Genomic DNA, 14,944 nt, shown 5'->3' with positions numbered 1-14,944 from the left:
TCGAGGCACTATAGGTGCTCAATCCCGCCTTTTTCGCTTCTTTTGAGTACCCACCACGACTAGGGATGCTTGGATGACACACACACACACACACACACACACACACACAAAAGGGCGCATACGCCTTTCTGTTCGTGCGTTATATCCCCAGATAATGACATCAAAACAGCAGAATTTTCACCGATGACTTTGCCAAGGCTCGAGGCATCGAGGGGCGAACGGAGGGGGCACCAGAGCAGTATACGCTTCCAGGTAAATAGGAAGCTGGCCAGCTCGGAAGGGTTGGTAGCAGGTGCCGGAATGCATCACGCCCATCTTTTCACATGACTTTCTCTCTCTATTTATTCTTTTGTTGTCACCTTCGGCTCCCCCACGGATGGGCACACCGACCAAGGAAGAGTCTCTGCACCGTCCCGCTCACAAAAGTCATCGGCGAGCTCCCCGCCCCATTCTCCGTTTTTGAAGGGATTGCTTCCCTGCCTGCCGGGGGTGAACCTCCAAATCTGTCGATAGCCCTCTGTCCTCCCTCTCTTCCTCTCCAGGCAGCGCGCGTGCTGTAGAAAACAAAAGCGCATCAGGCATGCAGCGAGTGTTTCTTTCGCATTTTTTTGATCGTGTCTCGGCCCCCTTCAATTGCGTCGCCTTTTCATACACTTGGCCGTGCCGTGGAAATTCCGACGCCCAGTCGGCTTGCTTTTTTTGTTTGTGCGCTCCTCTCTCTCAGCGTCTACATCTGCTTTCAGTATTGTACGCGGTCTTTTTTTTCGTTAGCTTGTCGTTGGTGGCTGATTGTTTTCCTGTTGCTCATTTGCTCTTTTCCCTTTTCCATTTGTTGTTGCGCCTCACCGTCCTTACTCCTTGCTCGCGCAGCAGCTGTCACTGCATACATCAGTTTCTCCATCTCGCGACTTTCATCGAAGGCGACGGTGACCATCTAAGCAGGAAGAGATGGAGCCTTCCACATTACCCTACATCACGCGCGATGTAGCAACCGAGCCCCCGACCACAATTGCCATCGTATCCTGTGGCGGCCAGCCACCGGAGCTGTCGGGCAAGGATGAGACGATGTTTGCCGTCACCGAGGACTGTGTGGAGCCGACAAAGGGCTGGATCAACCGTGAAGGAAAGCCGTTGCTGACGGTGTGCTTTATGCACAGCTTTGGCAAGTGTGTGGGGCGCACGAGCTCGAACCCGGCAACATGCTTCCAGATCCACATCAAGGCAAACGTCCTCAATGCGCTCCGTAAGCATTACACAAACCCCACCCGGCGCTTTTTCACGCGCACGGTGAAGGCGATGCTCAGCCCGGAGCTGCGCCGGCTGCTGTGCATGCGGGCACACAAAGAATTCAAAGTGCAGTACCTCGAGTACCGCGTCAGCGACATCTTTCCGTCAACAGGTCTTCTGCAGTACGAGGCAGCATACCGTCGATGGCTGTTCTCCGACGACACAAACGCAGAACACGCCGGCACCATCACCGTTCTGCAGTGCCTGCAATTCTCCATGACCGGGTCATGCGACTCCAGCACAGACTGCCCGTACATTCACGCCGATCTCAAGAAAGCACAAGCACGCGATCCGATGCTGGCACGCGCACTGCGCGATGTCAGTGACGCCAACCAGGGTCTCCCGACGGTGTCGATTCGCGTTCCAGAGTTGCTGCCAGCAGGCCACTCGTCAACCATCTGCCCTGCGGATGCTACCTACGCCACGCTCACGGACGGTGCCAACCTCCAGAGCGGAATGCCATCGGACCCGGCTCGAGATTTCACCAAGGTGCCTGCTTTCACCCTGGTGTACGGCGAGGGAGAAAGCGGTGGACGCTGTGTGCCGCTTCAGATGCACCAGCGCGAGTCCAGCTCTTCTTCAGCTGGGGGGCACGCGAACAGCACGTATCCGCTCAGCCACGTGCCGTTCATCAACCAAGATGACCCGGCGTCGGAGATGACCGCGGCCAAATCCCAGCCCACCAGCGGCAAGAACGAAAAGGCCTCCGTCAGCGGCAAGAGCGGCAGCGGATGGGTGAACAACAGTAATGAGGGAGCTGGCAGCATCAACAATCACACCGGCAGCTGCGGGAGCGGAACCGACTAGGATCGAATTCGATTCCTTCTCCATTAGCTTTGTCTTTTCTGATGTTTTTTCGACTCTGTCTACTCCGCGCGTGTGCATATACACGTGCAACTGTAGAAGGAGCGTCTCCCGCGTTTCTTTCCATCCTCTGCACTCACTCTCATTCTCTTTTCTCTTTTTACCGTTTCTATTCGCTTTTTCCACTTTCTGCACTTTGTCTTCTTTTCCCATTTGTCACTCTTCGAGGCGCTGCCCATTTCTGCTCCTCCCCTCTCACCAAACACGTACGCAGCCATGCGTGTACCTTCGTTTCTCTCTCGGCGCCTCCCATTCTCCGTGGGGGCCACCAAAAGACGTTCCCTCTTCTGCGGCCTTTTTTCTCGTTTTCTTTCTTGGTGCCCATGCCTGTTCTCTCTCTGTTACTTCTCTTCTAGTTGAGTGCGCTGCTCAAACTTCACTTCTCGGCACATTTTTCTTAGGATGCACTTCCTCCGTTGTGGTGACTTCTTGTCTTCATCTGCCTTACGCCTTAGTAGCGCATTTTACTTTCCCTGCTCTTTGCGACTCATACAAGCAGCACTGGAGTGGTCCAGACGGTATCCCGTCTTTCCCTCTTTTTTCTGTTCATTGGTTGTCTTTCTCTTGGTCCTAACGATGGAGGACACCTCAATGCGTGATGCTGCAGGGCCCACGACTCTACTCTGCGGCAAAGCCAAGCCGCCCCGACCCCCTCATTCCTTGCCCAGTGCCGAACCACCTGTGGTGTGGTGACAAGGTCGCCGGCGCCGGCGCCGTGCTGGAGGTGAGAGCGATGTATCGCTGCTGATATAGTTGGTCGGGTCCTGGATGGGCATTGCGTCGGGGCGACCGGCGACAGTGAGCACGCGTGTGCCATCCATATGATTCGGCAGCGTGTCACGATGTCTTGAACGTAACCCGCCCGGCCCTGACTGGTTAGTGGTGCGGGGGGCGCCCGGTGCCATCCCGAGAGGGGGTGGGGTGGGCGGGGGAGGCGCCAGCTGGCGACCGGCGAGGCGGCGGGTGGGTGGGGTAGAGCTTGAGGGCGGATGGCCGAGCTCCGCTGGCTGCGTCGGGGCCTCGCTGCACCGCGTGCCTGCCGCTTCTTCGCGCGACGCGGTGGGACTGTGACAGGGCCGTGGGTGGAGCGGAGCTGGACTTGTGCTGCAATGACAGAATAGGCCATGTGAAAAAAAAAGTATCAAGGACGTTTCACACCATCATTGCTTTTACTATCATAAAGTGGTACACACGCGCGAAGTGTTGGTAACTGAGCCCACAGCCGAACACTCACTGTTCCCCATAGCGAGGTTTTTTACTCAGGTATTCAATCATACTCCCGTGTACGTTTACTCGGAAGCGGCAAATGTCGAGAAAGCTTGGTTTTCCTGGGGTCTTCCTTTCCTGTCCTTAGCCGCTGCCATCGGTTTCATCCTTGATGAACGGAAAAAGACTTCTGGGCATGGCACTACTTACCGGATCATGTCCCATTCACACCACATCGTATAGACCATGTTGACGTTCCCCTCACACACATGCCGGACTTGGCCAGGTGGTGTTTTCACGCGAACACGCTCGCATCCCACCTGCACATGGGCTCGTCCTCCTCAATACAAAAACCACTTCCACGCTGTCATTGGCAGCATTGATGCGGACTGCATGGCTTTGGAATCAGGACGGCATCACAGCAGACTCATTGAGGGGCTCTCCTCGGAAGACTTCAATAGGTCGCGTTGCTGCACCCATAACGCAATCATCATGCGACTTCTTCGAAGTGAAGAAGAGCTCCCCGGGACGTGCATGACGGAGCTCGAAGAGGACAACACAGTAGGCAACCTGCCAGAGCCGCTTCCATGGCTTTTCGGCCTGGGGAGGATGAAAGGATGAGGAAAGAGAGGCACCTTCTCTTGGCTCGGGCTGCAGCCGCTTAGGGAGTCCACGTCTCACATCGCCTCCGACGAATTCCGCGCCTCGGAGTTCCAGCGCCTTGAAGAGAACATGAGGAAGCTCATTAGCGTCTCGTCGGCGGCGTACGGGAAGCTGGTCAGCGACGTCGCGTCGGTTCGGAAATTCTGCTCCGTCTTGGAAGAGGCTCGCGCTGGAGATGGCCGACTTGGGCTTATCCCCACAGCAGCCCCGGTCATTGCCTTCCCACCTCCAATACAATGGCCCCCGCCGCCTTACGGGGCTGCCGCACGCACAATGCGACGCCTACGTGGCACAGGGCGCTCCGATGGCGCCCGCATCCCCGAAGGGTGACAACAAGGAGAGGGAAGCGGCGGAATGAGAACACGCATGTGCTCCCCACGCCTCGAATACGCGCCATCGTGCTCCCGTGCAGGTTACTCGGCTGTCACAGCCTGAAGAGGAGGAGGGGCCATCCTGCACGTCCTACAAGTTCTACCCGAGACCAGCCCATTGACGCCTACCAGTGGCCAGAGAAGAGTGGAGGGAGACCCCTTGCACGCGGCGCAGGTGAAAGCGATGCACATTGCCGATCTGTGTGGCGAGATGAGGAGCGAGAGGCAGCAACGGATGCGGTGCATGGGAAGTACCCCCGACCAGTGCCCCCGCGCATTCCGAGAGGGCGTCACTCCCGCGCCGCCAGTGACAGACGCGGATGTCGAGGCCCCTCCCCTCACTGGCAGCAACCATTATGGTGTGCCGAGCGCAGCACCGACCCCTCTCCTTGAATGGGCGATCGCCGTCGTGAAGAAGAAGAAAGGACGTCTCAGATGGCGGCGCCCTCATTCTCTGGCCGCAACAAGTCAACACAGCTGGCCAGATGAGCAGCGTTACAACGCGGAGGTGGGTCTGGATGCACAGCCATAGGAGAACTCGTGCTCGACGACTGTGTGTGGGAAGAGAGGGGGGACGGATCTGGCAAGGTCACCTTTTCCAGGTGCTTCTTTCCGTGCATCTGCGGCCGCTCTTGAGCCTGCGAACCAGGGACGGCTCCGTGCATCAGCGAAGAGCGCACCCGAATGAGCTTGGCCGTTGGCCCAGAGGTGATGCGGGTGGTGACAGCAACATCGGCCTGCCATCCTATGCGGGCCAAGCGACCCGCCTCCGAAATTCACGTGTAGGTCTCCATCAACAGCATCCAACGGACGGGTGGTCGACAGGCGGTAGAGACAGCTCTGCAGGCGCCCCGAAACGCCGCGGAAACGCTTAGCGTCACCTTGAATGACGACGAGACCGGCGTCTGCAACATGTCTGCGTTGGCTGGCGTGGTGCTTGACCACGACATGGGAGCGGTCTGCGGCGGAAAACAGCCGTGCACCCAGCTGAGCATCCATTTGATCAAGCAGCTGACCACGAGGACGAGTCGGGACGACTCATGGGTCGCCTTTGCTGTGCCGCCTGAGCTGTGTACATGCCCTTTCACAAATTTCGTCTTTTCCTCACGGTGACGCGCCGGCTCTGTTCGAAAACGGTCACGAGGCCTCCACTGTGGTTCCTCGTGGGCAGATCTGCCTCAGAGCGCCCAAAGCGAACTCCGCTCGTGGCGCCAACGAGCAGGACCAAATATAAGCCACGTCGCGCCGCACATCTTTCGGCGTCTGCCGCAGAGCACGGCCTTCCCATAGGTTGCAACCCCAGGAGGACGCGGAGGAGGGTGCGCGGTATGCCTGCATCCACGCACGAAGCAGATGGTCGTCACCGGTAGCCTTTGAGGGCAAGGGGAGGAGCGCCAGGCGCAAGTGGCATCAACTGGGTTGGACTTTGCGCGGCTCACGATGCTTTCTCGGACACTCACGCCATTCACAAGCAACTAAAATGAGAAGTTACGGCAGCACCACACCTTCCCATCAACAGCACGCTGGTCCTCTCTGCCGTCCGTAACGGCTATGCACACGCGGCCATGCGATCCATGCTGCAATGCATGCATGCATGACTTTTCTCCCGTACACGGTCCCTTCTGAAATACAGCAAGCTCGCCGCTAGTCCCGCCGACGGCCGGAGCCGCGACCCTGCGTACCACGCGTGACGGGGTCTACCTAGCAACATGGCGAAGGACACGACGCGATGGATAAGACAAGGGAGGCGGATGTGGATGCTGCACTGCCCGTAGAGGTCATCAAGAAGCGGCAAACGGCGGCTCCGTGAGAGCGGAAATGCAGAGGTCAGCTTCCGCCCTTCCAGGCCGCATCCGACACGTTTGTTGACGTCGCTGTTGGCCGGCCAGGAAATGGACTGAATCCTGTCAACTCCACGAATCACCTTCGTCGTTTTTTTTTTCCCCGCTCTTTCCCCCACCTCTCTCTCTCTCTCTTATCTCACACGCGTGAGGGCAGAACATATAAAAGGATATACCGACTCACAGAATTGAAGCACGTCTCACCTCTCTGCACACGCTCACACTCCCGTAGAGACACGCAAAACTCGGGCTACCTTGGCACGAGAGGCGCGTTGCTCACGAAGCGAACTGGCCATACAAACGGGAAAGGCGCAAGAACGAAGACTACACACTCCCTTTGCGCTTAACGATCAGTGCTGCGTTTGCTCCCCCTTCTTTTTGGTGCGTTTTTTTTTATCTTGTGTATTAGTGACGCCCGGCTTGGGCTTCCCTGATCTTTGTCTTTTTGATATCTTTCTTCGTTCATTGTGTTTTCCTCTTTATAGCACGCGGATTCCTTCTCTCCTTTAGGTTCGTGTGCTTCTTTACATTGATCAGTCTTCACCCCATTGCCGTGCTGCACGGCTTTGCTACTATCCACAATGCAGGATCATATGTTTGCGAAGTCCGGCGTCCCCGCGAACGGTGCGGGGCTCGGACAAAATTACTACACGCGTGACCTCATTACCGAAGTTCCGACGATAATACAGATTGTCCCGGTCTCTTCTGAGGCACTGGCCACGCAGCGCAGCCCGCCAAAAGGAACCTCAGACACGTTCAAGATCTCTTTGGATGACGTGGAGCCGACTGCTGGGTGGTTGAGCGATCGAAACAACGCCTCGCTCGACATTTGCTTCATGCACAGCTTCGGCAAGTGCTACGGCAAGATTCGCGAAAAAGACCCCCGAACCTGTCACCAGATTCACGTGAAGCGTAACGTGCTTGACAACCTGCGCAAGTACTACACAAACCCGCAGCGCAATTACTTTTGCCGCACCATGAAGGCAAACGTGACTGAGAAGTTTGCGCAGGTACTGTCACTATTGGCGCGGCGACGGATTGGTCTGCGATACCTTGAGTTCCGCACGGAAGATATCGAGGTGACTGCCGGTAGCACCGAGTACGAGGTGCAGTACCGTCTCTGGCTCGTCAGCGACGTCGAACCGCAGAGCAGAAGTAGGGCCCAGGCGGCGAATATTTTGACGGACAACTTCATCTCCTCCTCCAACCTCTGCTGGGACTTCGCCCTTACCGGACGGTGCTGCAAGGGTGCCTCTTGCCCCGATCTCCATGGCCACGTGGCCAAGGCACTTACGAAGGACCGCTACGTGAAGGCCGCGCTGGCCGAAATGGGGAAGAAGGATTCCTTGGTGCCACCGACCGAGACTACGCAGCCCGGCAAGACACCGAGGGTGTGCCAGCCGTCAACTAGTGCTCCCCAGCAGTTTCCGCCGCCACCACCTATGCCGCAGCAGTGTGCGTCTTTCATCGTGTCTTCACCGATCTCGCCACCGTACTGCTTTTCGTCTCTTCCAGCTGCGTCCGGGATGTCCGCGCCGTCGCCGAATCCGACCCTTGCCGCATTCCCGCTCGACATGTCGTCTCTGCAAGGAACGCCGTGCTTCCTTGTGGATAAGGGCAGCGACAACGTCTTCCGTCTCATCACGCAGTCACAGTTTGCGTCATTTGGCAACGATGCCTCTTAGCAAGAGTGGAGCAGTGTATCACGGGGCTAATACAAAAAAGAGGCCTGCAGCTGTGAGATATTACGCACGAGGCTGCACGATTATCTGCAGGACAGTGCCACCCCCACCATAGATTGCTGTGCCACACATCTCCTCTCCCCTTATCTTGTTCTTCTTTTATCCCCTCGGTCATTAAGAATTTCTTTTATCTCGCTCTTCTGCTTTTCGTGTATTGCTCTCTCACTTCACGTTTGTCGTTGTTCTCCCCTTTTTTACAGTGTTTCTTTCGCTCGCCATTATCAAGAGAAAAGTTTGTTGCGTGTGTGTGTGTGTTTGCTATTTTCGGTGCATCATTTTCTTTTTTTTTGCAAGCGCTTTTTTTTTTCGAAACTCGCCAACCGTGCCCAACTGATAGCTCAGACTAACAGGCGAAAGGGGAAAAGATCAACAACGACAGAGCAAGTGGCCGCAACTTCTTCCCCCCATGGGAAGCGTGTCGGACATCTTCTATTTCGCCATGTATTGCTATTTTCTTTTGTTTCTTCAGCGCTTCTTGCGCCTCCATGTCTCTCGTCTCCGTCTTTCTCTCTGTGTGAGTCGGAGTTGAACGTGTTGCTGGCTCCCTTTCTGTGTGTGCCTGTGATTTCATTTTCTGTTTTCACGAGACGAGCGCGTTCCGCAGACAGGCAAAGCCCTACCACTTTGCACTTTTCTATACTGTGATTGGACTATAGCACAGCGTGCCACTTTGTGTCTTGCATGCTTACCTCTCACGATTAAGCACTGACTCCCGCATAAGTCGGCACCTCCGAAGGGGCTCGGCAGAATACAAACAAACACATCTTGTATTTTCTCGATTCTCCTCCCTTCTCTTATCGCTGATCTACCGCGTGGAATAAGTAATCGCTGGTGCGATACCAACACGGTATATGAAAGATGATGATCTCTGCACACGTCGCTTGCTAGCAGTGTTTCCTGTTCGTATTACTTTCGCTTTTCATGTTTAGCGGTTCATCGCTTCGTCTTGTGCTTTTCTGAACTTTCTTCGTTTTTTTTTTTGTGGTTGTCCTGTTGTCAGCTTCTTTGTTTTTTTTCTTTCGTACTGCCTTTTTAGCGTTTCTTCCAGTTTTTTTTTTTGTGGGAGTGGTAGCGTCCCTCATGACACAGGAGCGCATCGAAAGAAGCAAAACAACGCGATCGCACACCGTGCAACTTTATATTTTAGCGATCTTCATTTTATTTGATTACGTTCAACCTTCTCTCTTCGTAGCGCTTCTCTTTATTAGGCACACGGACGCACGAGCACAAAGGGGGAGGCAGATGTCTCTCTTGCCTTCTCTGCGCGCGTTATCCATCCTGTGCGTGTCTTTATTTTTCTCAACGTTTCCGTGATTTGTGTATGCCTTTGCCTTTTTTCGTTTTTTTTTGTGTGTGTTTTCCGTTTTGCTTGGACTATTTTTCATCGCGTCCGCTGTCTCCTGTTTTCGTTCTCCTTCTCCCACTTCTCGCGTATATGCATCTACAACAGAAGTGTCGTTTATGGTGGTATGAGCGAACAGACTGCCGACGTGTTACATGTGTGGCCCTAAGTGTGCGCGGCATTGATGATGTGCGACGGGCGTCGAACAGGCTAATGGAAAACGACTTGTTACCGATGTAAGTTTCGTCACTACTAACCTTGGCCTCAATTTCTTCTCTCCGTTTTCTCTTGATTTACGAATGTGAACTGGAAAGCTTTCGCACATGTTGTTGGCGTTTATTCAGTGGACGTGACCTGTGCTTTAGCGGCATGCCACTATCAAAATCGCCCACGGACTCAATGGCACAGGGATGCACGACAAAAACCAATCCACTGCATTAGGCAAGCAAGTCGATGGCGTGTGCGCTCCGTCGATCCACACTCCACAGCGTCCCTGCAAGCCGTCCCCCGTGACATGTGTTATTAAGAGAATCAACGAGAGAGAAAGGAGCAGCTCTACTTTTTTTGTTTGTGTGTGTGCGCTTTTTTTTTCCAGATGGCGTATGCCAGTATTTTCTCTTTCAGCGTTCCCCACGGCTCTTTGGCTGACGAACACATTTGCCTCTTCTCTTCCCTCTTTTTTTTTCGTCTGTACTGTATGGGCGCGTTTTTCCTTAGGATTGTATACGTTCACGCTGATTTACAGCGGCTAACGTATCCCTCTCCGTTTACAAGCGGTGGCTTTGGACACGTAGGAACGCATGCTCAGCGGATGTTCATCTCCACGACACGCTCACTTACACGCAAATAGAAAAAAAAGAGTCCGTCTTTTCACAACCAGCTTGATTGGTTTCCGAAAGAGTGCTAAACGATGAAGATCGAGGGTACCGCACTTGCGAACTTCCGGAGCATACACCGAGAAGAGTTGTTGCCCTAAAATCACTTTCACACATTTGCACCTATCGTAGCGTGCCAATCACCTGCTTTTTCGTCTGTTCTCTCTTTCACTCCTAGACCCTTGACTTCATAAGACCCTGCGCGCTCTCATCTCCTCTTGTACACTACAAGCGAAAGCAAAGCCGACACAGGCACTCCCCATGTGGCAGGGAGGGGTGCGAGGTAGTGGCGGCGCATGCCGGGCTATCTGCTCGAATCTGTCTTTTTTCTTTCTCTGTGCCGTTTATGAGAACGATTTTTTTGTTGTTGTTCTTTAGCCGTCCCTTTCTCCTTTCCTCTCCCTTGCCCCTCTTCCGCTTGCTCGTTACCGTGAATTGTAGGGACTCTTAACTTTTCCCTTCACCTCCACCGTTTTGGTCAGGTGTACTCGACTGCACCGCCATGCTTTCTCTCTTTTGTTTGTCTCTTCTCACCTAGTCAGCTGACTCATGCTTCGTCACTTCCGTCCTTCTTCGGAAATATTTTTTTTTCTGTTTGTGCTGTTCTTCTCTCCTTTTTTCCAGGATTTATGATACGAATATACACCCTGCACGCTGCGTCGACCTTTTGCGTCTGTTTTATGCTCTTGTCTTCCAGTACTCTTTTAGCTTGCAGGATGTAGTGTTCGCACGTGAGAATCCCTCCTATTTGCCATCTAATGTCTCGATAAGGGGCTTGCGATCCTTCTCGGCAAGGTTCCCCTGCTCCTTCTCACATGCGGATCCCGCATGCACACCGGATGGTGAGTGGAGACGTCAAATCACAAGTCTGCCGCATTTTCGTCTTGTGCGTTCTGTTAGGATGATGACGTTTCTTCCACGGACCTCCGGCAAAACAACAATACCAACAAGAACCGAAGAAACGTCGCCTCGTTTTTCAACGTCGCATAAACAGCTTTTGCAAAGGGCGCGAGCAGAGAGAAACGAAAAGCGTGCCCCAGAGCAGGCAGAGAGGTTCACGGGTGCCGTGTGACACGACGTGTTTCCTAAAAGGCTCGTGGCCTCCTTTGAACTTTTGCTTTCCCCACACCGCTTCTTGCAGATGGGGGAGGGAGCTCGACGTAGACCTAACTGCGAAGCTTCGCGCCGCCTGCTTGGGACGCATGAGTTTTTGTTTTTTTCTCACCCTCCCTATACGTTGTCCAGATCTATCCCTGCCTTCCGACTCCGTACATCTCCTCTGACGTGTATACTCGCACCGAGCACACCTGTGGCTTCGGAAACTTTGTGAATGCCACGCCTTCCTTAATTTTACCGTTGAAGCAAGAGCACACACACACACGCACACAAACGGTCACAGACACAGACAGAGACGCAACGGCATTTGTGTCGTGCAAAGGTTGATCGATCCCGACTCGACTTCCCTTGGATTCATGTCAGCACTGGAGGAGATCGCTCCCGCGCGGCGCGCGGCTAAGAAGGCGCCGTGGCAGAGCATGCCCGGCGCTCCTACGCGACCCAACTTTGCCCATTACGGAACGAGGCTCGCGGCGCTGGCGGAGCAGCGACGCATACTCATTGACGAAATCAAGCAGTTGCAGAGCTCCGTTCAAAACCATGCGGTGACGCAGGCCCGCAACGCGGAGCGAAATGCGTTTTTCGAGGAACTGAACGAGATCGATGAACGCCGCAAGGTTCAGCGAGACCGGCGTGCGGTTCAGGACGCTGAAATCGCGAAGTTGCGCAAGCACCGCGGTGAGATCTCCGACAAGCTGCGGGCTGTGCAGGCAGAGGTTGGCGGCTTCACGAACGTTCGCGAAATCGACGAGGCGATCGACTACATGATGCGCAAGATGGAGAGCAGCGGCGGCGGCCTTGGAGCAGAGAGGCGCAACCAGCAGCGTCTCCATAAGCTGGAGGACGCCAAGACACATCTGCTGCGACTTCAGCCGTTGGCGGACGCCATCAAGCAAATTACGGAGCAGGAAGTGATACTTCAGCAGGAGTACCACGCCATTTGCGAGCAAATCGGGATCCTGAACAGGGAGTACGAGGAGAAGCTGCAAAAGAAGCGTGCAAAGGACAAGGAGGCCCAGGCAGATGGGGCCAACCGGGCTGACGTGTACAAGCAGTGCGACGAGCTTCGCACGCGTGTGTCGGAGATCACGCAGTCCATGGACAGCCTGCGTGCGGAGCGCGAAAAGGTCTCTTCCGAGTGGGACGCGTGGAACAAAGAGGCGCGCAAGATGTACTTCGAACACCTCGAGCAGCAGCGCGAGAAGCGCCGCAAGGAGTATGAGGAACGACGCAACGCACCCAAGATCGCCGCGAAGCTTGCCCGAGCGGCGAAGCGTCAGAACCCGTACGCGGCAGAGATTAGCGCCTGCTCGATGCTGATTGAGTACTTGAAGCAGAAGAAGATGATGGTTCAACTGGACGAGGAGGACCGCAAGAGGCGCGAGGCCGCGGCACACTTTGACCCGTCTCAGATGGCGCCCGCAGGCTCTGTGGTGGTGAGCGACAGCAAGTGGTCGGAGAACAAGCCTCTGGTCAAGACTGCAAAAAAGCAACGAAAGCATCAGCAAAAGCAAAAGGAGAATACTCCCGCAGTGAAGCCGAGCACCGCAGAGAACGACCAGAAGGGTCGTGTTCTGCAGCACCCGGAGGACAAGATCCGACTTTTCCAGATGATAGAGGTGGATCCGGCTCTGTCGCTGGCGACCATCGACGACAAGATTCGCCACATTGAGACACTGAAGAGCCAGTACGAGTCACACATTCAGACGGGCGAGTTGGTGCTCTCTAGCGGCGACGACGAAGAAGGCAAGGAGCAGGCACACGACGGCGCGGACACGCCTTTGCAAAGGCTCTAGAGGGTGCCCAGACGGCAGGAGCCAGTCCGACCGAGGAGGCTGTCTAATCCTTCCTCTCCAGGTAACCATAGTTCATTGAGTCTTGATCCGTAAGTTTGGAATGGGCTGGCGACAAGGGAGAAAGACGGAAATCGTCTGCGTGACATCATCGACTTTGGTTTTGTCGTCTCATGATCGGGAACCTTTACTTGCAAGTGTCCCCGATGTTTTTCTCTGCGTTGATGTCAGTGGCGAGTGCTCCTGCCAAAATTGTTAATGCAAGTGTGTGCATCTTTCTTTCTGCGTCTGTGCTTCTGCGTGGCTCCCTGGGTGCATGCGTTCCCTCCCCTCCGCGGCAGATGTGCTCCCTCCCCCCCCCCACCCGGCTCATGACCAAGCTACGGAAGAAAGAAAGAGGAAGGAAGTGCGAAGCTGTTGTTGCATGGATGCCGGTGTTGCTTGCGTTGTCGCGGACCCCTTTCGCTCTCTCCAGCGCTAGCTGCGATTCGCTTCATCGCTTGTTTTCCCCCGTAATCGATGAGCAGGTCTTCTTAATCCACGCGAATGCTACCGCGAACGCCGGGCTCAAGCGTTGTCCGGCACGGCGGGCACCTCTTCTCAGCGGCTACTCGTTGCCGGATCGATGGGAAGTAGGGGGCAGCGCGCCGCTGCCGCTTCTGACCCTCGAAGCTAGCGGGTAGGCCGCGTCGTTTTCGCACTGCTTCTTTCACGAGATGCCGTCATCCCTCTCTCATCTGCTGACCGCATGCTGGTTTTCACGTCGCCGCTTCTCCCTCCACTCTTTCCAACGACGTGCCGCTTTCTCCCTCTTTGTCGCTTCGCGAACCAAGAGAATCCCCCCCCCCCCAAAAAAAAACCTGGCGAAGCCTACACGTGCTGTCCACCACGACAGATCACCAGGTGCCAAACGCTCTCTTCAGCTCCTCTGATCATTGCGCACTCACCAGGGCCCGCAGGAGGAGAGTAACAGTGCAGCACCGACGTCGACGACGCAGATATACCATGCTCCGCTTCACCATAGTGCGCCGCCTCGGCAGCCCAACGTACGGAAGTTGGCCGTGGCCGTCCAAGCTGCCTCTCAAGAAGGACTGGTACTACCGCCTCAGCCGCCGCGAGAGCATCGCCGATGAGACGCGGCAGTATATGGTAGTCGGGGACTTTCTCCTTCTGTTCGTGTTGGGCTTCTCCATGTACCGCGTCTACGTGCTGAATCGCAGCAACTCCTACCAAACCCATCTGTGCCATCTTGTGAACTATCCGCCAGCAATCATCGCGAACGAGTTTGACTTCAATGACATGAGCGCCAACCGCGTCGTGGAGAGGAGGGATTTGGACACGTATCGCGAGGATGTGGTGACGTGCAAACGCTCTGGTAAGCCCATCGAATCTATAATCTTTAACTACTAGGCGTTCTGCCGGTTTCACACTGTAGTAGCAAAGGTTCTTGTGTTGTTTTCTCTAGCAGCGTGTATTTCCGTCTCTCTCTCTCTCTCCGGGCTGAGAATGTGCGATCGACTTTATTACACTGCAGCGCGCAAAGCTGAATGCAAAACAGCACGAACCGCAGAGCCTGCTCGCAGCCATGTTGCGAATCACCCTGCCGCGGCGCATGTCGGCATTGGGAAGAGGTAGTGCTGTGGAGACGCAACGGAGTCTACCCAGACGTTTCATCATGTACTAGTGTCGAATTTTTCGCCAGGTGAGCGATTTACCGGCTCCTCTTTCGTTCCCTTCACCTGGCACCATCTTTATGCTTCTCCTCGGCCCCTCCTCCGCGTCCCTGCCTTTCACGGGTGTTGGCCGCTCTTCAGAGGTCACCGCTCGGTTTGCACTCACTTCCT

General features: G+C 55.0%; 4 protein-coding genes across 4 annotated transcripts; all 4 read left to right on the top strand.

Annotated features, from left to right (window-relative positions):
- Nucleotides 1-1,065: 1,065 nt before the first annotated feature.
- Nucleotides 1,066-2,094, top strand: LMJF_32_0040 (hypothetical protein; the record flags this gene model as incomplete). Its single annotated transcript, XM_001685264.1, has 1 exon — nt 1,066-2,094. One exon carries the CDS (start codon nt 1,066-1,068, stop codon nt 2,092-2,094), a length of 1,029 nt encoding a protein of 342 aa, XP_001685316.1.
- Nucleotides 2,095-6,813: 4,719 nt separating this feature from the next.
- Nucleotides 6,814-7,917, top strand: LMJF_32_0030 (hypothetical protein; the record flags this gene model as incomplete). Its single annotated transcript, XM_001685263.1, has 1 exon — nt 6,814-7,917. One exon carries the CDS (start codon nt 6,814-6,816, stop codon nt 7,915-7,917), a length of 1,104 nt encoding a protein of 367 aa, XP_001685315.1.
- A 3,746-nt stretch (nt 7,918-11,663) lies between these two features.
- On the top strand, nt 11,664-13,103 carry LMJF_32_0020 (conserved hypothetical protein; the record flags this gene model as incomplete). Its single annotated transcript, XM_001685262.1, has 1 exon — nt 11,664-13,103. The coding sequence occupies one exon, from the start codon at nt 11,664-11,666 to the stop codon at nt 13,101-13,103; it is 1,440 nt and encodes a 479-aa protein (XP_001685314.1).
- A 1,002-nt stretch (nt 13,104-14,105) lies between these two features.
- On the top strand, nt 14,106-14,510 carry LMJF_32_0010 (conserved hypothetical protein; the record flags this gene model as incomplete). Its single annotated transcript, XM_001685261.1, has 1 exon — nt 14,106-14,510. The coding sequence occupies one exon, from the start codon at nt 14,106-14,108 to the stop codon at nt 14,508-14,510; it is 405 nt and encodes a 134-aa protein (XP_001685313.1).
- Between the last annotated feature and the right edge of the window lie 434 nt (nt 14,511-14,944).

The sequence above is a fragment of the Leishmania major genome, chromosome 32, assembly GCF_000002725.2.
Source record: "Leishmania major strain Friedlin complete genome, chromosome 32".
Lineage (NCBI taxonomy): Eukaryota > Euglenozoa > Kinetoplastea > Trypanosomatida > Trypanosomatidae > Leishmania > Leishmania major.
The sequence above is the reverse complement of the archived record's forward strand: the minus strand, read 5'-3'. Positions and strand labels throughout refer to the sequence as shown.